The 23,905-nt window shown below is 48.4% G+C and overlaps 1 protein-coding gene across 1 annotated transcript in view; it reads right to left on the bottom strand.

The window, feature by feature from the left end:
• PAPPA (pappalysin 1) overlaps positions 1-23,905 on the bottom strand; it is a 244,000-nt gene that overhangs the window by 200,782 nt on the left and 19,313 nt on the right. The window contains exon 2 of the mRNA XM_019453913.2: positions 9,266-10,328. Coding sequence (XP_019309458.2) covers positions 9,266-10,328 — 1,063 coding nt within the window. The remainder of the gene's footprint in view (positions 1-9,265; positions 10,329-23,905) is intronic.

Raw genomic sequence — 23,905 nt, 5'->3', positions numbered from 1 at the left:
TCCCACTGGGGCCCTCGAGAGGTTATCCAGCACTGCTGTCTGTCCAGGGAGCTGGAAATGGAAATACACATCTAGAAAAAGGGGTGACACAGAAGCATCTCCAACTTTCACCTGTAAACTTCACAGAGGTCCTGCTGTGGTAAGAGTAGGGGGCCAGCCGACACCTAGTGCTGCCTCTTATGTGGCTCGGTGAGGTCCTGAGCACCTTAGGGGAGCCCTCTTGACTTCCAGCTCCTTCCCTAGCATGTGCGAGAACCACACAGTGAGTCCCATCCTGGAATCCCAGATGTGCCTCTGCTTTACGCTGGAGATGCCTAAACTTACTGTGGTGTGCTGCCTGGGACAAGGAATACATTATCATTTAATATGTGCAGGGTTTTTGGAGTAAAGAAAATCTATTAAATATGGAACCTACAGGAGCCAAAGTAAAAGGGCCTTTGGTAGAAGAGTGGGATTAGTTTGTGTTGGACCCCCACTCCAGCCCAAAGGAAAGACTCAGGATCCAGAGGGGGCTGGGAATTAGGGAGTATGTGTGTAGGAAGGTCAGAAGATTTTCCAGAGACGGAAAATCCCCCAAACAACCACCACTGTTATTTTGAGTGCTCAGTAAGTGGCGGGTGCTGTTGTAAGGGTTGACCCCTATATCATGTCACTGAATCCTCCGAACCACTCAATGCCATAGACTGTGGTACTTTACTTTCATCACCGACTTTACAGAGGAGGTATCTGAGGCTTTGATAAAAGCTAGGGACTTGATCAAGGTCACAGAGACGTTAAGTGGCTTGATTTCAAGTATGCTCAGTCTCCAAAACTCATCTTCTTATTTATTTGCGAGGCTATACTGACCCCACACAGCTACTCACTGGTCCCTGTTTTGAGCCCCTTCTTCTTCTTTTTAAAAATTTTTTACATTTTGGGGGCACCTGGATGGCTCAGTTGGTTGGGTGTCCGACTTCAGCTCAGGTCATGATCTCCCCATCTATGAGTTCAAGTCCTGTGTTGGGACTGTGCTGACAGCTCAGAGCCTGGAGCCTGCTTTGGATTCTGTATCTCCCTCTCTCTCTGCCCCTTCCCCCCTCAAAAATAAACAAATAAACTTAATTTAAAAAAAAAAATAAATAAATAAATAAATAAAAATTTTTTAATGTTTACTTTATTTATTTTGAGAGAGAGATAGAACATGGGGAGGGGAAGAGACAGAGGGAGAGAGAAAGAATTCCAAGCAGGCTCTGCTCTGTCAGCAAAGAGCCTAACATGGGGCTCAAACACACTAACCATGAGATCATGCCCTGAGCCAAAATCAAGAGTCAGATTCTTAACCAACTGAGCCACCCAGGTGCCCCCTGAGTTCCTTCTTAACATCCTGTGGAGGGGTCACAAGCAGTTCTCTTCACTCCATTTGTCCCTCTCTCCTGCTCTCAAAGACCAAATTCACCTGTGCACAGAGTCACAGATGGGACGTGAGTAAAGGCAGACTTTGCTTAGATGAAAAGCATGAAGGGAACTTGGACCAAAGCTGAGAGAATGGGACCATATGTGTCCATGTGGCCTGAATGTGTGTGCATGTTCCTGCATCTACACCCAAGCAGGCATGTGGGCTGGAGATGGTCAAAAACTCTTGGAACTTCAATCAAAGGGGTACATCACCCATTGTAACCAATCCCAACAATGCCTGGGGTCATTCCATGTGGAAACATATCCTCTAACATGGTGAGACATTTGGGTTGTTTCAAAAATAAATTAGTGTGCAAGCTCAAGAAGTTTGGTATGTTACATGGTCTTTATTTAAAAATACCAATTCTGTGGCCAGTCCTCAAAAAAAAAAAATTAGTATTTTAAGAATGAAAGTAATCTGTGTAAATGCCCTCAATGTGTGTCCGGCAGTTTCATCCAGGCCTTTTTTTATGAGCCTGTGGAAAGTCAGTCTCCATCAAACAATGCGAAGAGGAGTCTGTGTGTGCACATGAGAAGGGAGGGAATTTTTTGCACCTACTGTGTGCCACACAATCTACCAGGCATTTCATATAGATGACTCCATGTAAGTTTCTTGACGCACTGTTGGAGTGCTATTCTCACCCAATTTTCACAGATGAGAAACCAGCAACTCTTATTGAGAAACGAGCCAAGGTCAGACAGTTAATGAAGAGTGGAACCAGGATACAAACCCTGGTCAGTCTCCAACACATATCACTTTTCCACCATACCAGGCCTGACTCCTGTTATTGCTTTAATGAATATTAGTCACATTAAATAAACGCTGATATTCTGATTATAAAATTCCAAGCAATTTCTCTTACACGATTACTGGAAAAGAATGAACAAAGTTACTGAACAAATAACAAAGCCCTCTTTCATCTGCGTGCTGGTTAACTCTTCCCAGAACTCTTGCTTGGATATTATTTTATGTGACCCTCAAGGCAATCACATGATCCAGGCGGTCAGATATCATTATCATTCCCTTTCCATAGATGTGGAAACAGAGGCTCAAGGAGATTATGAGACTTGCCCAAGATTGCATAGCTAAGACACTGCTGGGCCAGGGCTAGAATCTATTTCCCCGGAACGCTATTTTCATTCTACATTAGTCTGATTCTTAGAGCTCTAGGGCCAGAAGAACAAATCATGACATTGAACTGCATGAAATTCCAAGTAGAGTCTCTTCCTTAAACCTTCCCATCACCTTCCCACCTCAATCTCTTTGTTCTTTTCTGTCATTACAAAGTCTGTTAATTCTGAAGGTCTGTTTATAGACCTCCTCTACCAGAAAACCTTTTCTAACTTCTCCAAACCACAGGGATCCTGCCTTTTCTCAGAGTTCATGCAAGCCTTATCGTCTGTGTGGTTCGCTGGTAAGTTAATCATCCACCTTCTTGCCATCTCTTGAATGACTGTAACAAAATGTCATAAAACCACAGAATATAAGCACCTTCAGGACACAGATTACACATTGGATCTCTAGGGCATTACTGCAGTGCCCTCGATATTAAAGTATCTTAGCAAAATACGGATGACGGGTATGAACATGACCATGCTAAAGAGAACTTTTCCAAGTTTTGAATCCCCAGCTTCTAAGATACCATGGTAATGTAGGAGGGTGGAAATGCCCTGGGATAAAGAGATGAGACCCTGGATCTTGCTCTCAGGTTGGCCTCACTTTCACTGGGAGGCCTGGGTCAGTGCTGGCCCCACTTGGGAGCTTGGCCTCCTCATCTATAGCAAGAGAGGGCTGAACCTTGCCAGTGCTCCTTTTAGCTCAGAGAATCTCTGATTTCATGCAACTTTTCCAGATTTGGGGAGAACCTGGGAGAAGGAAGTGTATGTTCCATGAGATCATCCCAGAAAAGAGGTAAGAGACCCCAACATATGAGGGCAAATCATTTAATGGTCTCTGACAAGGGGTGGGGGAAGACAGTGAGAACTACAGTGCCAGCAGAGGGGTTGAAGAGCCTGCCTCAAGGCTTACTACAGTCCATTCCAAAGATTTCTAGCAATGTCAGCTCATATCCAAAAAAAATAACATGGCCCCAGGGGAATGCCCTTGTTCCATTAAAAATAACAATAAGGGGGAGGCAACGAAAATGTTTCCCTATGAGCCAACAGTGTGCAAGGGAAGTCTTTTTCTATTTGTCCTATTGCATATGAATCGATATTCACAGACAAAGGTCAAGTTCACCTAACTGTGCTATATAGCTTGCAGCTTACAGGGTCCAAATAGAAACTCAGCAGGCTTGTGGCAATATACTCTCCCGGTGGGGTGCATGCAGCCCAAAGTGTCAATTGCCCCTGGCGTTCCTGACACTAGGGGTTTCCCTTAGTATCCAGGTTTTCCAGTTTAGCTATAAGAAGGCATGTGAAGTGCATTCTAACTTGTTAGGAGACATCTCTAATGGCTGCAGATGAAGTTCTGCCTCCCTGGCTCGTCTCCACTACTGTAGAGAATGGCCAAGTTCAATGGAATGTCTTTTTCTAAATGGTTGGTCTAATAGAAAAATTTTTACTGCTCACACAGACTGCTCCTCCTGGCTGACACTGGGGATCCTTCGTTCACACCCATGATTACAATGGCATGCTTTCTTGTCTGTCTTTTCCACTAGATGGTGAGGTCCAAAGGCAGGGACTGGGCTGGCACAGAGGGAGCATTCAACAAATATTTACTGGGAGAGGAAAAGAAGAAAAAAAATGAGGGAGGGAAGGAAAGGAAGGGAAAGGAAGGGAAAGGAAGGGAAGGGAAGGGAAGGGGGAGAGGGGTAGAGAGGAGAGGGAAAGGGTAGGGAGGGGAGGAGAGAGGTGTGGGGGGGAGGGGAGGGGAGGGGATGAAGAAAGGGAGAGAGGCAGGAAGGAAGGATTTAGCCTGATATTAGAGTTTGTCATGAGATAAAGCAGATCCTATTCTGCTTATGATCTGGGTCCCAGTTATACCGATGACTCCTTATTCTCCAAGCCCTTCCTCCCATCCTGTCCTCTTGCTTGTCTTGTCCCCTCTGCATGGGCTTTCTCTGTGTTCTGGGAATGCTGTTTGCTCATCCACATCCACTGCCCATCCCTCTCCTCCCTGCTCTGTGCCCTTGGAGGTTGGCTTCTTTGGGGTGCCTCTATGGGTCCCTTTGCTCTGTGACTTCTAGTTTCAGTCCCTAGTGGGAAGCACTAGCAGAAGACTAGAAGGCAGAAGAGAATGTCAATGGAGAAGTTACTCTCCTGGCTCCCTTCTGGCCTGGGGGCCACAGTAGGCTGGCTACCCCTCTTTATGGAGAGTCACTGCGGCTGCCCAGGAGTCTTCCACACACATCCCCTCTCTTATGTTCCAAAACTACTCTCTCTTCTTGCCCCTCCAGGCCAAGGATAGAAATGGCTCCCTGCTCTGTTGCTGACCCTGGCCTTGGAGATTGTCCTAAACCCTGCCTACCCTGTTATAAATAGCCTCTCCTTCAAATTACCCCCTCCTTCAACTCTCCTTAATTGTTCCGTCTGAATGTGTCACCTGTTTCCTGCCAGGACCTGACTTATGCAGGCTGCATCTCTACCTCTGAACGTGCTGCCCGGCCCCAGATGCCCCCCAAATCATGCCTCCACCAGCCACCCCGCCTTGCTTCCCTAGTCAGAGCAGATCTCTGCCTCGCAGTACTCCTGTCCCACTGTGTGTTGTTGTCATGGATCAGAATTTCTTATGTTTGAATGTGACCCCCCAGCAAAGTGGAAGCCCCTCAATGGGGAGGAACGTGCCCCACTCACTGAAGCATCCCCAGTGAACAGCAGAGAGCCTGACAGAGGTGCATATAGCCGATAAATGTCTCCAACCACGTGGTTCCATAACACGATTTGGAGAAAGATATCAGCAAAAAGTCAGGCTGTGCCATACTCCACCTCAAGACCAACAAGGTTACTTTCTATAGCACTGCCATGATCCTCACTGTGTGTGCCTCAGGTGACAGGGCACTCCCCTGGGAGGACCATTCTGAGGGGGGAGGACATCATCTGTTACTCAGCTCCAAGCTTCCTCCCGCTCCGGTCCTGGCCAGGGCTTAGAAACCATACAGAGCAATTCTGCGCCCTTTCCCACAGGACAGGCCTCCCACAGGACATGAGGCGCATGCCACATGGCCCTATAGTCAAGGCCCTGTGAGAATTTTCTCATCCAGGCCAACCATCTTCAAATGGTTATGATATTACCATTTGAAGTTGTATCCTGGCCACTCACTGTCCAGTCCCTCTCTCTGTGCACATCTTCAATTGACTGCTTTTATTATGGCCTCTTAATAAAGAACACTAGCTGCCAATGTAGCTCTAATAGTTCTACAGGGGCCCACGGAACCCCAAGGCCATTATCTAATTCTCTTCTAAACTCACTCATTCAAGCACTTCATAATCCCAAGCTCTTTGGGTGATATTTGAGAAGAGAGTGAGGATACAATGTGAGGGGGCAGGTATCTGTGGCTGCGAAGATGTCAAGGCCACGCTGGGTGGCTGTGCCATGGCAGATGACCAGGAGTCAGAAATCTAGAGCAACCTTAACCCTAGCTTGACCACTAATGGATAGGGTGAGCTCTGACTCAGTTTCCCTCCATGGGAGGATAAGGGATGCGGACCAATGATCTGTGAGGATGTTTCTAGGTCTGGCAATGGGCACAATTCTGGTATCTTGTGCAGCCCTCTGCTAGGATTAGTTGCTCCCCCACAGCACGTGAATCCCTGAGAACACGGACTAAGGGGTCCAAGGACTATGACGTAAGGGCACCTAAATGTGTTAAAAGAAACGGTACTCTTTCCTAGAGTACACTGATCTGCCCAGCTGCATTACTGGGGGAAATCTTATTTTACTCAAGGGAATTGTTACATTAAATTGTCAGAATGGTGGATTTTAATCAGTGCTACTCAAAGTAGGTACTGCTTACCAGTCTACGGTGCACTGGGGACAGAAACGGAGAGTACGCATTTAGAAACTTTTCAAGAATTCTGATAATGACATTCCTGTGGTTTCATTTTACATTGATTCATTTTTTTCCTGCACATATCAAAGGGATCAGCTTGCAACATATAGGAGAAAAAAGGTGGTCCTTTACCATAGATTGATAAGTATTAAATAGTTTTATTGTGTTTACTCATTACGAAAGAAAGAGAGAGAGGAGAGAGAGAGAGAGAGAGAATGAAGTTCAGCTCTTTATTAGAAATCACCTAGATAATATTAAATGTTCACTGCTTATATTGCAGGCGTCCTTCCTTCCTTCCCTGCCTTATATTGCACTGCCTTCCTTCCTTCCCTCCTTCCTTTCCTCCTGCCTTCCTTCCTTTCCTCATTCTTTCTTCCTCCCTCCTTCCCTCCCTCCCTTTTTTTTAAAGTCACAAAGCAAATATTTCTCTGCAAACCTCCACAGGTTTCTCTCTGCACACAGGAGAGCTGATACAGCCAGAATGCTGTGTACCCCCGCCTCCTATCCAGGCCCGTCAGAAGAGGACACATTGCCTGGTGGGCCCCACCCAGGGCACATGACCTTCCCAGCCAGCAAACAAACGGGCCATGGCGTGAGTGGTCACAGAGTTGGCACACGGCTGCTCACAGACATTCTGGGCAGGCAGTCTCGTGACTTAGAAAAGAGGAGGCCGTTGGAGGCTGCCAGCTCTGTCTGCTGATTGTGAAGTATCTGGGACCTGGGGCCCTGCGGCCCCTCCGTACCAGGACAGCTCACCCGCCACAAAGGCCAGCTGCCCTCGGTCCTGACCCAATCAACTCAGCAGTTTTTTCCCAAGGCTTTAGTGAAGCTACCCTGTCTGTCACCCCTGCCCTTCAACTCTGCCTCTTACTGTTCCTTAGGCTTAAAAATACCCTCCTTCAGTGGGAGCGTTAGAGTCATTAGATCTGGATTGGAATCTAAGCTCTCCATTTATTTGCTGAGTAACCTTGGCTAAACCCCTATGTCATTCTGAATCCTGGGTTTCCTTCAGCAAAACAGGGCTAAGAGTACCCACCTTCCTGGCACCTGCTGAAGAAACAGGGTTTGAATGAATGAAAGACAGAAAGAAACAAAGAAAGAGAGAAAGAAAAATTGGGTGAATAACTTCCAGCTATTCGTGGCCCTTCACCCTCCTCCATGCTCACTCTGCCTGGGCATCCAGCTCAGTAGGGCACACACTGCCTTAATCTCAGAGACTTGCATTTGTGCCTTAGCTGAATGACTCTCCTGACCCATGACCTTGGCTGAGTCATTTCACCCACTAAGGTCCTCTATCTCCCTATGAGTCAAATGCAAATACTAACCCCTGTCTTGCCTTCTTTGTCAAATTCTGTCAAAGCCCAAATGAGAGCAGAGATGAGAACACATTGTGACCAGGAAGGAACCGGCCACACATCAAGGCTTCTTCCCACCTGGGCCGCTCATGTCTGTGGACCGAGGTGAGAGTCGAGGGCCTGCCTGGTGCCAGCAGGCTGAGCTGACGTGCTTTCTGGCCTGCTGCCAGGCACGACATTCTCCTGCCAGTATCGTCATTCCTTTGCACGTAGGTATTTTGTCTGTGCACGGGAGGCCCTTGCTCTTTTGAGAGAGACCTAAAGAGAAGAGTCAGCAGAAAGCCTGCAGAGGTCGGCAAATGTGCTCGAGCTCTCAGCAAGTCCAGGGTCCTGTGTGCTGGACAGAATGGAAAAGTTCAGCGTGGATCTGGGCAATCAGGAAAGTGGAGGGTGACAGTCTCTCTGGCTTGGAACTAGTTCCTCCGGGTCCCCTACTGAATACAGATCACCCACGGGTTCCCCTTCGGGGTTTTCTTTGGGGTTGCTGGCCAGGGTTGCTAGTGCCAGTGGACGCTGAGTGAGACCTCAGACACAAGCTTCCCGTTCCCGCCCTCTTCTCAGCAGGAGATGAAGTCCGTCTGCCCCGCGCCCTCCTTTCTCCCCCAACCCAACCTCCTCGGTTGTCCAAACTGTACCTAAGCTCTCCCAGAGATATTCAAGCTGAAAGTCAGTTTTTTTTCTTCCTCTTTGATCTCGCTTGGCACTCCCTAAGCACAGCACGCACCATCTTCCGTTACACAAGTCATGACAAATACGCTTACCGAGAGCTAATGGGAGAGACACCGTGAGAGGGACGACGCTTTGAGAGCCCCCTCTCAACCCTCAGAGCAGCTGGACAAAGCAGGTGCTGTTCTTATTCCCACTTCACAGAGGAAGATGTAGCGTCTAAGGGGTCACAAAGTGAGGAAACGGTATCGCCGAGACCTGAACCCAGGCCGTCCAACCAAGCTGATCCCCGCTTTGCCAGCTCGGTGCGACGGGATGAATGTTCTGCTGGGAAGGGTGTTCCATACTGGTCTGTCCAGCACGGTAGCTACCAGCCCACGAGGCTGCTGAGTACTTGAAAGGCGGCTAACGGGACTCAGAACAGATTTTAACTTTACTTAGTCTCGGCTAATTTCAGCATCAACAGTCGCGTGTGGCTGGCAACCGCATGTGGCTAACGCGCTGCACCCCACGGTGCCACGTACATGATGGCAGCTACTGGTACTCGGCCCCACATCACCCAGTCTAGACTCTGTGCCCTTTGAGAAGACCGGGTTGAGCCCTCCTTCTTAGCCCGTGGTGGGGGCTCAGCGAATACCGTCGTGATGGGCCATCCTTGCGTAGCACTCCCATGAGAACTGAGTGAGGGGCTGGCCTCGGTCATGAAACCGCTGTGTGAACTGGAAAATTCCACACCCCCTAGGGGCCTCAGGTGCCTCGCCTACACAACGGGGGACAAGTCGGCTGGCAGCCGGGCATCGCCTGCCCCGCAGGCCTTACCTGTGCGGAGAGTCGGGGTCGAAGCAAGTCTTGGTGACGTCGGTGATCTCGGGGTCACAACACTCTCCGCCATCAAAGTTGAACCGTTCATAGTTGCAGTCCATGTCGCACACCCTGTTGTGCTGCTTCTTCACGAAGGCGGGGTGGCGTAGGTGGCGGCAGTCCCCGCCGTCGTGGCCGGTCAGCGTGTGGTTGCACTCGGGGTCGCAGTTCTCGTCCCCGATCTTGCTGATGTCACAGTTGGCCAGCACGAGGCGGTGGCGCAGGGAGGAGTTGCTCACCTCCAGCACCTCCAGCTCCCAGGAGATGTTGTAATGCTTGAAGGCCTCGGCCAGCTGCCGGTGCTGGAAGTCAATCTGCTGGCGGCTCACCGTGGGGTTCTCGCGGCTGTCGTCGTAGAGGTTGACCACGCGGTAGCGCACCACCTTGGGCCGGCGGAATCGCGGGAGCCGGTTGTAGCTGGCGATGACCTCTGTGTGGTCACACAACGTCTGCCCGCACAACGGAGGCTCCAGACTCGTGTCCAGCAGGAAGCCGTGGGCACCGCTGTGTTCCACTTGGGGGATGTTGCCATCCTTCATGGGGGACCAGGCGCGCTTCACGTTGTCCCAGTTCTCCTGGAGGAGGAGCTGAGGTAGAGGCGTGTGGAGGCCACGGGTTTCCATATCCAACAGTATCTCCCGCTGAGTCCTGGCCACCTTCCACAGACTGAAGCGCTCGATATAGCCCCGGTAGTTGTGATTCAGAGCGCTGCCTCCCAGCATGAGCACTTTACACTTCTGGGTCAACGGGCTGAATATGCCGCCCACCTGCTCCCCAGAGGTTGCCACCTGGGCGCCATTCACGTAGAGCTTCATCAGCCGCCCGTCGTAGGTGGCAGCTAGGTGCACCCACTGGCCTGGGAGGTAGCTGCGGTACGCATGGATGGTGGTCCCCTGCCGGGCCCGGTCTGTCTTCAGGGAGAAAAAGTAGCGTGGGTCTCTGTTGCCTTGGTCACTGACGGTGTGAATTCCCACGACCCATCCTCGGTCACGCGAGGTATATGAACATTTGTCATATAGCCCTATGTGGCCCGAAGAGAGAAAGACGAATAAATAAAGGATGGAAGGGGAGGGGGGCGGTGAGTTATTTCTCCCTGATAAAACTTATATCAGGATGTCCTAGACCAGCGGTTTTCAAACTGTGCTCTGCGAGAGCCAGCAGCTACTAATGGAGGCTCTGGGACCACCCTTCGGGCACACTGAGAGCCGGAGGGACGGAGAGGACAGGTGAGTTGGCTTTGGGGGTTGCTCACCACAACCTGTAGCCCAAACAGTTTCACTGGTATTGGTTTTGAGTATGGAACTTACAAGAAAGGTTTCTGTTGTAGAATGGGGAGTTGAGCTAAACAAAATACCAACAATCATAATAATGGAAATCTGAACACCTTCGATTTTGCAAGACTGTTGTACGGGTAAGGGGACTTTGTGATTGAGATGGTATTTTCAGTGTGGAATGATACAGGAGGTGAGAGGGGAGTCAGCGGTGGTGATAATGCACAGAAGTTGCTCATTTAGAAGGATGGCCCCTACTACGGTCTCCGTAACTTTGCGTGCACGTTAACGATTAGCAGTCATCAAAAGGCCAGTGGTGGTGAGCCATCAGGGAAGTTGGCACAGAGAATCAAGGGTCAAGGGCTGCAAAGCTAATGCTTTTAGCTCCTAATAGGAGTCCTGGTTAGCCCTGAAACTCATCCCCAAAGAAAGGCAGGCATGCTTAATATCTGAGCAAGAAAGCTTTAAAAAACATTTTTTTTAAAGTTTGTCTATTTTGACCAGGAGAGAGAGCAAGTGGGAGGTGCGGAGCGAGAGGGAGGGACAGAATCCCAACCAGTCTCTGCACCGTCAGCACAGACCCTGATGCAGGGCTCAAACTCATGAACCTCGAGATCATGACCTGAGCCGAAACCCAGAGCCGGACGCCTAACCAACTGAGCCACCCAGGCGCTCCTGAGCTAGAAAAGTTTTTAAAGATCACAATTCCAACTTCTTCACTCGACAGGTGAGGGACTTCAGGCCCAGAAAATGAAAGACATTTGTCAGGTTACAGAGTCACTGACAAATTTCCTGAGACCCAATTCAGCTTGCTTTTCTCTGACACTAATGCTAATATTTATAAAAGAATGAAATGAAAAGCACTCTCTTAACATAAAAAGATGTTGGGGACTCCTTCATTAAGTAAAATCTTCCAAGCCTCTACAGCAGGTCAAGCATTGTACTAAGGTCTACATGTGTGTTAATTCATTTCATCCACGTAACACTTTTAAAGTAGTGATGTTGACAGAGGCAGATATGGAAATGGATGGGTTTAAGGTCAACTGACTGGTAAGAGGATCCCAGACCCTGGGATTCACTACCCTGTGCGCTAACTCTACAGACACCTCTCTCTCCCCCATCAATGCCACCAGGGATCTGGGACACACCAACCTCCTGGGGGTACCACAAGCTGGGTGTTTGGGAAAGTCCCAAGGCTGACGCCTCTAGCCTTACTCTGGGAACCCCAGGAAGTCACTTAGCAGATTCTCTCTGGATCAAAAAGTATCTTTATACTCACCAACCCCTATTCCCCAGCCTTTCTGGAATATACCCAGTGTCCTTGGCACAGACAGGCTGTTGGATGAGGAAGAGGACTTTCTAATTAAGAATGCATTTGAAGTGTGGGATAATGTACGAGGCCAGGTGGGAGGAGAAAGAGAGGGAGACGAGAATGAATAAAAGATGCCCATTTAGAAGGACGGTCCCTACTTTGAGCTGGTGAGTTTCTGCGGTCACCATAACTTTGAGGGTGCATCTGCCATCGGCATGCATCAAACGATCATGGAGAGCTTCCAGTAAAATCAACAGAGGAGGCCCACACAGTCTTTACTCCTTTGTGAGCACTGGGGCCTCAGAACTCACGTCGATCTGTTAGCAGCTGATGTGGATGGCAGTTTGGGCCTGGCATCTAAGTCTGCCTATACCCCTCCGCCTACTCCTGTCCAACAGTCCTTCAGGCAATGGCTGGGGGGTCTCCTCACAAAGTCAACCTGCTCTCATCGGCTGGGCAACCTTGGGTGAAGCACTGAATAATACCTCCTCTGGGTCTTGGTTCTCTACCTGGTAAAGGAGGGGACTGAATGGAGTCCCCCTCACACACCTGGCCCAAGTCTGCTCTTCTGTGTTTCCAGGTTTCTGAATGGCTAAAACAGAAACCACTTCCTCCTAGAAGCTCTCCGTGATAGCCCTGTAAGGAATGCTCATTCTCTCCTCTGAACTCATTTTGCTTTTAGGCAAGTAGACACTTGTCCTCTGGCTCTGGAGTCCCCCTAGACTGGATGCTTCTGGAGAGTGAGGACTCTGGCTGGACCATCTGTATATCGTGCCTAGCACCCTGCACCATGCCTTGCCTACAGCAGGCACTCAGTAAGCGTCTCATGATGGAGCACAAGAAGGATTCCTGAAAGACTGGGAGAAGGAAAAAGGACAAGCAGAATCAAAGGCACCGATTTATGTCTCCATGGCTAACGGACAGGGAGAATCAGAAGAGAGTGTGTGTTCTTAGCACCGTAGAAAACCCAGGATCTTTGGATGCAGAGTAACTAATTCTGATGAAAGAAATTCCTAGCCATACATCTGGGGAAAATCACTTCCCTTCTACAGATCGTAATCCTCTTGCCGACATCCCTCTTTAAGCATGCTGTCCTACTTAACAGACACGGTGGAGGCCCCGTCCTTGGCACACGGTAGCTGTCCCAGTGTGAGTTCAGCTTGAAGATGCTGGAGGGTCTAGGACCGATGTCAATGATGACATGTGGGAAACGACTAGAAATAAAATACAGAAGGGCCAAAGAGAGAAGGCACCCCGAAGGCATCTTGGCTGATGTATCAGGAGCTGATAGAATGAAGCCTCGAAAACGTCCAAGTCCTCCTCAAACCCACTGACAAACCCGACTTAGAAATCAGACATCTCATCTCCCGAGCTGCTGTCAGGCTGCTGAATGTGAAAATCTGCACTGACCTCTCCAAAACTGAAGCTCTGACTCCAGATTTGGAGTGAGTTACCCCAATCTATGGGTTGCCGCTTGCTACAGGGATCAGTGAGAGCCACGTTCCCCGGAGCCACCACTCTGGTGTCCCTGGTCCCACCACTGAGCTCACCTTCTCTTGCTCCCCTGGCTAACCCCTCCCCCTTCAACAGGAAATTCTTCTAATGAGAAAATTAACATGTGAAACAGGATCACTTTTCCCTCTCTCTTTCTCTCTTTCTCTCTCTCTCTCTCTCTCTCTGCAGGTTTTTTATTATGCCAGGGGCTCTCAGTCCCTGGTTTTCCTGTTGCCTTTGGAAGGCAGCTAGCTGGGTTAGCAAGGTAAAATGTTTACACATCTGTAGGGTGCCCTCCGTTCAGAACCTTCCGGGGGCTTGGGACTCAGGCTCAAGCCACCTCTGTGTGCAGTTGAGAGAGAAGAGAGAAGCAGCGAGAAAGGCCAGACTCCGGGACATGGAGCGGGGAGACTAAGAGGAGGCTTGGCCCCAGGAGGCAGAGAGGAAAGGCAAAGAGAGGCTTTTCAGTGGAACCCAGAGGAAACACATTGAGGGAACTGAGAACCTTGAAGCAGTGGCTTCAGAAGTTCAGAAGGAAATATTTACCTGGAGTATAAGTGGCAAAAGGAAATCACCGAACTTCAACAAGGTGGGGGGTGGGGGGAGTAAAATAGTGATGGGGACTTATTTCTGGATGAAAATAATTTAATCAACAGTAGCCACATTTCAGGGGGCTGGAAGGGAGACACCGCTGTCTCACCAGCCCAGAACCAGGGATCTGGAACCAGAGATCCGGGCTCAGCTTGCCAGATGACAAGTCACACCATCCCGCCCTCTTATGCTGCCGGGCCTCATTTCCCTTCTCTGAAAAAGGAGAAGTTTGGATTAAATGATCCCCACCTACAATTTAAGAGCTCTTTTGTTCACTGCTAGAATGGTTCCTTGTAAGCAGAAGGAGCTCAAAAATAGGTGTTGATCTGAATCTGATGCCTCGTGTCAATCCTAATCCTTGCATACTTAGGTTCCCTGTCCTCTGTGTATCTCCACAGAGGGACACAGAACAGTGTTCTACGAAGGACACGCGAGCACCTTCCCCACCTTCACCTTGTCCCTCCCCACAGCTGTCCAGGAAGATAGAGACATAGTGAAGGAAACGGGGAGAGGCGTTTCTGAAGTGGCCCCATCTGTGTGCTGCTGGAAGTTGATCCCAGGGGACACATCCCCATGTGACAAGATGAAGGCTACGGGGCAATCCTGCACACAATCTACATCTAATTAGCATAAGCCTGCCTCAAGGCTATAAACGCGTAGAAGCCGACACTGCAAGTGTGCAGAGCCCATGAGGTGTCTAGGGCCCTCTTACAGACGTGGAGAAGTCCAGCCCCAGACCTGGGAGAGGCTTGCCCTGACCCTCATAGCAATCACCGGTCCCTCAAACCCTGGTCGGCTGGCCTCTCTAACGTGCTCTTATCTTCCTGCAGCTAGGCTTGCTTTGAAATGGGCTTCTAACCCTCCACCCCCACCCCCAGAAGTTTCCTGCCTACTTATTTTTACTGTCTCTTTTTCTTCTCACCTACCCACTGAGCCTCACCCTGGAGACAAAGAGCATATGTAAAAGAGGCTAGCCCAAAGGAAGAAGTCTCCCAAAATCTTGGCCAGGGCTGTACCAGGAGTCCTCTGTACCTCGGGGTCACCCCCTCAGGATCACTTTAACGGCACTGTCCCAGGGCAGCTCTGTCTGACCATTCCATTCCACTCCAGGAACCGACAAATCTTCCTCCCATATATCCATCACATTCCTTCCTGTCTGAAAACTCACCACTTCTGTAATTACTCATCCAGTGTCTGTGTTTCCCATCTGTGGGTCTGTTTGGTTCATTTCAAAGTGCCCAACATTCTGTACCGACCCTGGTATCTTACAGGTGCTCCGTAGAGTTTGTCATCGCAAACTAAAAAGAATGGAACAGGAGGGACATTTCCCTATTGCTGTGTTCTTTACAAGAGCATAGGACCGTTCCTTTATTTAGAAGTTGCTACATCCCGTGTGCTCTAGATTAATTCTCTCACTTAACCTTCACAGTGAAACTCTCAGCATGGCCCACTTGCCAGAAGAAGCTGAGGCTCAGGCTCAGGGAGGGAAGAGGCTCTCCCAAAGCCTGAAATCCAGGCCTATAAAATTCCCAGGCCCAGGTGCTTAATCACGTCACTGCACTGAGCCCAGTGGGCTGTTTGAAGGCACGGACCCCTCTGAAAAGATCTAAGTCCCACAGCGCCAACATAAGCAAGTTGACTTGAACTGCAGGCCAAGAGGCTGCTTTCCAGTCATTCTTCTGCCTGGGTCTAAACAACTGACTGAGGATCAATGGTTCTTTACTACTACGCGTCATCTGTTCTCCTTGGCTCACCACACTTCATGAGGACCCAAGATGTGCCTGGGCCTTGTTCAGATGTCCAGAATGCCTTCCAGACCATGTCTTCAGCACCTGGATTTCTACCGCAGGCTTCCCTACCTGTTGGTTTCTGACCCAGGTCTCTTCCAGCCTCCAGGATCTATACAAAAATGTGTTGTTGTTTTTTTTTCAAGGTTGTAGTCATATCCTCAGCTGCCTCCCACCTTCCTTTCTGTTAGTTATTGGCTGAATCGTGTACCCTCAAAATTCATATGTTGACATCCTAATTCCCAGTACCTCACAATGTGACCTTATTCGGAGGTTGGGTCTCTACAGAGGTGATCAAGCTAAAATAGGATCCTGAAGGTGGGCCCTGATCCAGTATGACTGGGGTCCTTGTAGGAAGAGAAAACTGGGACACAGACACACACACAGAGGGAAGACCATGAGAAGACACAGGGAAACAATAGCCACCTGTAAGCCAAGGAGAGAGGACTCGAAAGAAACCAATGCTGTAGACACTTTGTGCTCAGACACCAATTCTCCAGAACTGTGAGAAGATAAATTTCTGGTGTTTAAGCCACTCGGTCCATGATACTTCGTTATGAGAGCCCCGGCAGACCAGAACGCCATCATTCTACAAGTTTCCGAAGCTCTCCCGCTAAAATTTCTCTACAATCTATCCCATCTCCCACTGCCTCGTGCCCATTGTAGAATCCTCCTCTGGTTAGGATACATTGCCTCAATGTAATCCGTTCCCAGGGCGATCAGAGCAAGGTGTATCAGGAGGAAACAAAGACTGAAGGTATGGTCACGGCGCACAGGGAACGTGCCTCTTGGGGAAGGGGTGCTTCCATGTTTCGGCTCGAGTGTACGTAATTGAAGGTCATCGTGCGTGTTGAGCACGTGGGGAGTTGCTTCTGTGCCAAAGTGTCTTATGCTTACAGCCACCTTGTATAACAGGTGCTGTTTACCGCTGAGAAACCTGAGACTCAGAGAGGTGAAGTCACCTGCCTAAGGTCACACAGCACTAAGTGGTAGGAGGAGCTGGAATTAAAGACTCCCAATTGCAAGTTCAGCTCCCCCCACAGATGATTGAGACCTCAGCTATGCCTCCATGATGTGCGGTCGTTATGGGGTTTATCCCCCTAGGATGTTTTCCAGGCATGATTTAAGTCAACACAACATTAGCTCAGATAACGCTGGACTTTCTCACTGTCTACAGAGGACAATTAGCAAAGGATGACAATTATATCAAGTTTATATTATTTGTTTTTCTCTCAGGGGCTCCTGGGTGGCTCAGTCAGTTAAGCATCTGACTTCCGCTCAGGTCATGATCTCACAGTTTGTGGGTTTGAGCCCCACGTCGGGCTCTGTGCTGACAGCTCAGAGCCTGGAGCCCGCTTCCAATTCTGTGTCTCCCTCTCTCTCTGCCCCTCCCCTGCTCAGGCTCTATCTGTCTTTGTCTCTCTAAAATGAATAAACGTTAAAAAAAAATTTCTTTATTTGTTTTTCTCTCATTGGTAGAGTGGACATGGAAGGAGAAGGACACTCTACCCGGGTCATTTTGGCTGGTGACAGAGCAGCATTTTCAAATAATGAGAAGGATGAGGAACTTTTGCTGAAAGCCTCTAGGTAGCAGGCCTTCTGCTAGGCAAAAAGATCCCACTCGCTGCTTGTCATGATCCCGTGTAGTGGGCTTTCCTGACAGTCCTTTAACAGACAAGGACACTGAAGTAGAGAGAAGCAACGTGATCTCCCCTCAAGGATCCCAGCGAAAGAGTGGTGGAGTCACAACCAGGCCAACTCTAAAGCCAGATGCTTTCCTTCAGTGGGAATAACTCTTGGCCCACAGTCAAGGTTCTTGTGGTCAAGGTCTGCCATTGCTCTGCTGTGGGTCACTGGGAAAGCAGTACCCCCTCTCTAGGCATCCCCACACCCTGCCCTAGGAGGTAGGAGGGTCACATCAGATGGCCACAGGGGCCCCTTCTGTCTCAGACTCCCTGTGACTCTGAGATCCCAGGTCCATCAGACATCCCTGCCTTGGTTCCCACTGTGGGAGATGTATAGTCTCAGAGGAAGAAGTCGAGGGAAAGAAGGCAATTTCAGGACCATCCTCTACCAGAGGAACAGAAGCAGAGGTAAGAGGATGTGGGTATGAAAGGGGGAATTTGGGTCCAAAATCTGGGTTTTTTTCAGGAGGCTAAAAAAGTTAAAAGCTAAAGGTTGGAGCCGGTCCCTTTTTGTTTTGTTTTGTTTTCCCTTCCATGATTTAATGGCTGGTATTAAAGCCACAGAGGAATGCTTGAGAGAGCAATCCTATGGAAAGCTTTTATCTGTCCAGAGGAGAGTGATTAAAACAGACAGATTTGGGTTAAGTATACCCATGGTCCCTGCACTTGGTTCAGTCGGGGGGAAGACCACCAAAATGACCCCGGAGGACTCAGCAGCACCAGGCATTCAGAGGAGAGCTGGGACGTCACCGAGGTGGGGACCTGAGGGAGTGCTCCTCAGCATCGCATTCCTCAGGGCTCCCCTTGACTCAGAGGATTGATCGTAGGCTCAGAGGAAGGAGGAGGCTTGAAATAAATCACACCTGGCTGGAGGCTTATCCCAAACTACACTGAGTTCTAGACATCTAGGTCTCCTGGTGTAAGAGAGGCAAAGGTACCAAGAGGAGCCCTCTGAAGGAAATCACAGGGTCAGGACTTAGCTCAGATGCCCCGATGTATTGGCCACGCGAGGGAACACGTGGGGCCAGATCGCCATTTGCAAGACGGCATGGGACAGCGGGAAGAGTGCCCATGGTAGTATCTGTGTCTGCTCTCCACCTGCATTTGTTTTTCCTGCTGCGAACCATTACCTGAGAGCCCTCTCACTCCATGAGTCTGCTTACCTTATTTACTCACTGTCTGACCTTGGAGGAGTTCAGTTCTCTGAGCCCCAGCTTGCCCATGTATACTCCAGGGATTAAAAAGTCTTATCCTGTATACTTCACAGACCTCTTTTGAGAAAGAAAGGAGACAAATGTATGCATATTTCCTTGTAAACGATTTAAGGCTATCGAGATGTAAGGCAAAGTTCACAAGAGTATACTTGAAGGTTCCTGAAACCCGTAAGTTTTATTAATATGCAGACTCCAGGGTATGCTTGGGATGGCAAAGTGCTCTTGAGGGCTCACGGTGCACCTGTGTCTCCCTCTGGTTCTTGACTCTCCAGTCTGCCTCCTTTGCTCATATGTAAGCAGGCTGTGTGGACATGGAAAGGTCAGGACTTTACGGAGCAATAAATATACATTTAACGCGGGCCCTACCATTCGATAGCTATGTGACTTGGGAAAGTCAGGGTATGTCTTTTAGTATCAGTCTTCTCATCTGTAAAATGGGGTGATACTATCTACCCCTGGCAGTTGTAGGGGGAAGTAATGAGATCATGAACATACCAGAACTTGGCACCCGGGCACTGGCATGGTACATGGCTTAAGCACGTGTACTATGAAGTCTTATCTGTCGGAATCCCAGCTGTGCCACTTGTTAGCTGTGTAGCCTTGGGCAAAATCCCTTCACCTACCTGATAGTTTTCTCAACTGTAAACTGATAAGAGCAGTATTTAACGCACAGTGCCATTTTGAGGATTTAGTGAGAGAATGCAAACACTCATTTGCATAGCACATAACACAGGCTACACTTTTTATTGAAGGGAATAAATGTCTGTTCCTTTTCCTCAGAACTGTGACCAGTTTTTCTCCCTTCCTCTGTGCTGTTAAACGTTATCCCTTCCGACACTATTCTCCAAAATAGAAAGGCATGTTCCTTGCTCTCTATTTCACACACTGTCCATGAAATTGGAGCAGACAAACTTTCAGAAAAAGAAAGTGGCGGAGGAAAGGAAGAAAATGACAGAGAAGATAAAAGAGGAGGAGGAGAAGGAGGAGAAGGGAGAGAGGGGGATTCGTGCGTTTTCGGTCTGCTTGCCTTTAGAAGTTGCCCTACCCAAACCAGACCCGGACAGATTAAGTGGTACTGATGCTGGAGCTGCCCTGGAGAAGAGAGCGCACTCTGGGTCATTTTGATGAAGATCTACAAGCTTTTCCCGCTCACTCACCAAACCTCAGAGACTATGACACCACATTCCAGACAATTCTCAAGGACCATTCCGTCCTGCCCTCCACATTCTTCAAGCTCTTAGCTTTCATCATTCATGGAATCGTGCATAGTCAGGGCTGGAGGCTCCTTCAAAGTTAATTATATCATCCATTTCACACCTAACTTCCTGCTTGAATCACCCGTGCAGCATCCTGACAAGTGACTGTACACAATTCAGAATTAGAGAACCCCGTGCCGTGTGAAGAAGGCTTCTGCCCCTTTGGGCATTTCTCAGTGTTCTCCTTCAGTGAATCCAAATCACCTCCCTTTTTTTTGCCATCCAGTGGATCAGATGGCCAGGACCTGATCTCCAGGGATCTGTGCCCTCTATCCCAGGACAGCCGGGAAGATGTCTGAGTCTCTTGATTGTGTTATCCCTGGCTCTTTTATTCCCCCAAGTTAACATCCCCAAGCCCTGCCTAATGTATCTACTCATCCAATCACCAATTCATCCAACACATCTTCACGAGACATCTACTGTATCAGGTCCTACCTGGACATTTGGGGTGGAGAGCATGACCAGACACAGCCTGTACCCTCTCACAAGAGACCAGCTCTTCCCTAGTGCTAGCACCTCTGTTGATGCCATGTGGATATACCAGGAATTACTAATATGCAGTTAGCAATAACCTATTATTATCATACCTGCCTCCTTACGTTATCCCTGAGATCACTACTCTGATTTGTTCTAATGCCACTCAGAGCCACGCAAACCTACTGAGAAATAAAGAGAGCCACCATTTATGACGTGCCATGTACAGGACAAGAATTTTATGGGCATCATCTCGTTGAATTATTACAACTAGACTATAAGGTCTCTTGGTCCCATTTTATGCATGAGGAAACCGAGACTCAGTTTCCTTGACTTAGCAAAGGTCTGTTGACTTGTAATAACATAAACAAGATTAGAAACCAGCTCCCTGACTCCAAAGTCAAGTGCTTAACCAATGTCTCATCCTTTCTGTGAATAAATATAAGCAACAATTATTTTAAAATTAGTTGAATATTTATTTCTTCATGTTTTTTAGTGCTTCCTTATATTGATTATACACTGTTGGTTATAACGATACAGGAAGCATTCTTAAATTTTCCTGAAGTTTTAAAGTGTACAAAAAGAGTCTTAATTATTTCATTTGCTTTTCCCAGAACTCTATAAAGGGAGGAAAATAGAAACGTATGATTCTGTTTGTGCAAATGGGGCAAGTGAGCCTCCAAGAGGGTAAGTGACTATGTCTGTTCACCACTCTGCATCTAGAGCCTTCTATAGAATACCTAGAATATAAGCACTCAGTAAACATTTGTTGGATGAGTGAATAAATGAGCAAATGAAAGAAATATGCCCACGGCTTGTGAGGAAACCCAATTTGAGGAGATTCTGAAGTTTCAAGCCATCTTTAGAGTACCGGAACAAGAGCCCTGATGTGGAGGCAGGAGTGACATCTTTGCAACCTGAGTAAGCCTCTTCTACTTCTTGGCCCTCAATTTCTCCATCTGTATAACGGGGGCTTCCATCCACAGTCACTAGGTTTGGTGGTTGTGTAAAATGCAAAAAGGAACGGGAATGCAATGCAATGTGTAAAATGCAAAATGCAACAAGGAATTGGTAAAGAAAGTGTAAGTTAGCCGTGTGCTGGCATAACTAAGCTGTGCGATGCGGCCAATCACACCCCCTCTCTGGTCCACTTTTCTCATTGCTGAAAAGAGAAGACTGTAGTGTAATAACTTCTAGGGAGTCTGTGGAAACTGCAGGGATAAGATTTCTAAGTTGGGAGTCATAAGCCGTGAACTTTTGCCCTGCTTTGCCACTAATGTACTATTACTGATCTTGGGCAAATTCCTTTTCATTCAGGGTCACATCATGACTTTCCTGGGCCCTGGGCACTTTTCCCTTCCTCCATAAATATATATAATTATATTTTATGATTGCATTGGCATAAAGATATATACAGTCAAGAGGCTGGATCCATCATTACATAATACATGTTATTATATAGATGATTTTCTTCTGATTTTAAAAGATATTAAGCCATTTTTATTGGCCCCTAAAAGTACCTTGCACTTCGGGTACCACACTGGCTGTGCCTATTAGATAAGTTGGCCTTGGCTCCATGTCTGGACCTGACATCCTCATCTACAAAATAGCACCGGGAGGGTCACTGAGCACCTCTAGCTTAACCCAAAGAGCTGAGAGGGATGGAGAAGGTTCCCACGTGGGTGAGCCAAGTGATGTAAATTTCGTAACTGATGCAGACCCACGGCAAGTTATGTAAAAATGCACCCCAGACAGCGTGGGCTGAGCTCTGGAAACAAAAGCTCCTCTTTCGGGTGAGCCTGCCATCACCTCATCCTGGCCCACACAGCCAGGGGTGAGCCTTTCAGGGAGAGCGATGGCAAAATGAGATAAGAAAGGGACGCGGCCAGACAGGCAGATTCCCACTCTGCCGTGCACGGCTGGTGCCATCCAGAATTACTCTTCTGTGTAGGGAGAGTGGTGATGGCTGATGTTCCCCGAGCCCTCACTGTGTGCCAGGCGCTGTGGGAAGTTGGGTGGATCAGTGCAGGCAGGCGACACAACAATCCAAGCAGGGAGGCAGTATTATTATCTCCATTTTACAGATGAGGAAACTGAGGCTCAGAGAAGCACAGATAACTTGCCCAAGCCCGAGTAACTGGCTGGCAAGTCACACAGGTGGGATTCGAGCCTAGGTAATCAGACTGGAGAGTCCCTGTTCCTAACTTCTAAATTATGCTTCCCAGCTGGGAGAAAACAGACTGAGCGAGGACAAGGAGTTCTTAATTATCCACAAATAAAGTATAAAGTATAATAAAGCATAATATATAATCCACCTCTAGTAGAGGTGCAAGCAAAGAGAATTTAGCAGAAGGAGTACTCGATTGGGATGAGAAAAAAAGGTTCAGGGAAGTTTTCCTGGATGAGTGACACAGAGACAGCCCCGCATAAGGAATGGGGACTGGGTGGGGGAGGCTGGGCAAAGACCTCCCAGCCGAAGGGGAAACATGAGGCAAGGCTAGGTGTTGTGCTGTCACTGGAAAAGGGCTCTGGACATGGGGAAAGACCTTGGCTTTTTTTTTTTTTTTTAAGTTTATTTATTTATTTTGAGAGCGAGCATGAGCAGGGGAGGGACAGAGAGAGAGGGAGAAAGAGAAAATCCCAAGTAGGCTCTGCCCCATGCGGGACTCAAACTCATGAATGTGAGATCATAACCTGAGCCAAAATCAAGAGTCTGACGCTCAACTGACTGGGCCACCCAGGCGCCCCAAGACCTCTGCTTTTGGTGGAATTGAGGGTGCGCAGCAAAGCAGAGGGAGACGAAATTGCAAGGGCTGCCTGAGACCACGGTGCCAAGGGCTGTGAATGTCACGCCAAGAGATATGAAGTCTGTTCCACAGACAACAGGGAATCTTTGGTGGTTTTGAGGAAGAGAGTCCATGGGTGGGGATTTGGGAGGTCATTAGCTCAGGGTTTCATCGTAGTCTTATCAATAGGGTCACATTGCTGAAATAGACAGGTCTGTGCCTGAGGACTCCCTGTCCGGTGCTCATGGGGCAATCTGGAGTTGTTCCTACTGAAGACTTAAAAAGGAAAGCATGGAGTATAAACAACCTTTTGAAGAGAGAGGGCTGGCAGACTTTTCAGATATTAATTTTCTACTGTCTTTATACCATAAAATCATGAATTATGATTCAACCCACAGGGCCTCGTTAAGGCTCTAGAATGATAAATGTTAGTTAGAGATCCCTGGGACTTCAGAATTTTAGTTTTGTTCCACTAGGAGGAGGATAATCTAGTTCAGCATTGGGTTTGGTCTCTGAATGATGTTGACCAATTATTATCTACCTTCCGGGGGTTGGTTTTCCCACCTACTCAACTGGGAGAGGGTACAGAGTTATCGTGAAGCTTCTCTTCTGCTCAGATAGCCTACTACATAAGTTCTTGAGGTGCAGGTCTTGTAACTCCCTTGACTTTGTGCTCTTGAGTGCTTAGCCTCGGACCTGATACATGGTTGACCCAATAAACATCACTA

Source organism: Panthera pardus, unplaced genomic scaffold (genome assembly GCF_024362965.1).
Source record: "Panthera pardus isolate Hobbes unplaced genomic scaffold, ASM2436296v1 HiC_scaffold_20, whole genome shotgun sequence".
In the NCBI taxonomy this organism is placed as follows: domain Eukaryota; kingdom Metazoa; phylum Chordata; class Mammalia; order Carnivora; family Felidae; genus Panthera; species Panthera pardus.
Note: the sequence above shows the minus strand (reverse complement) of the source record. Positions and strands in the feature narration are given on the sequence as shown.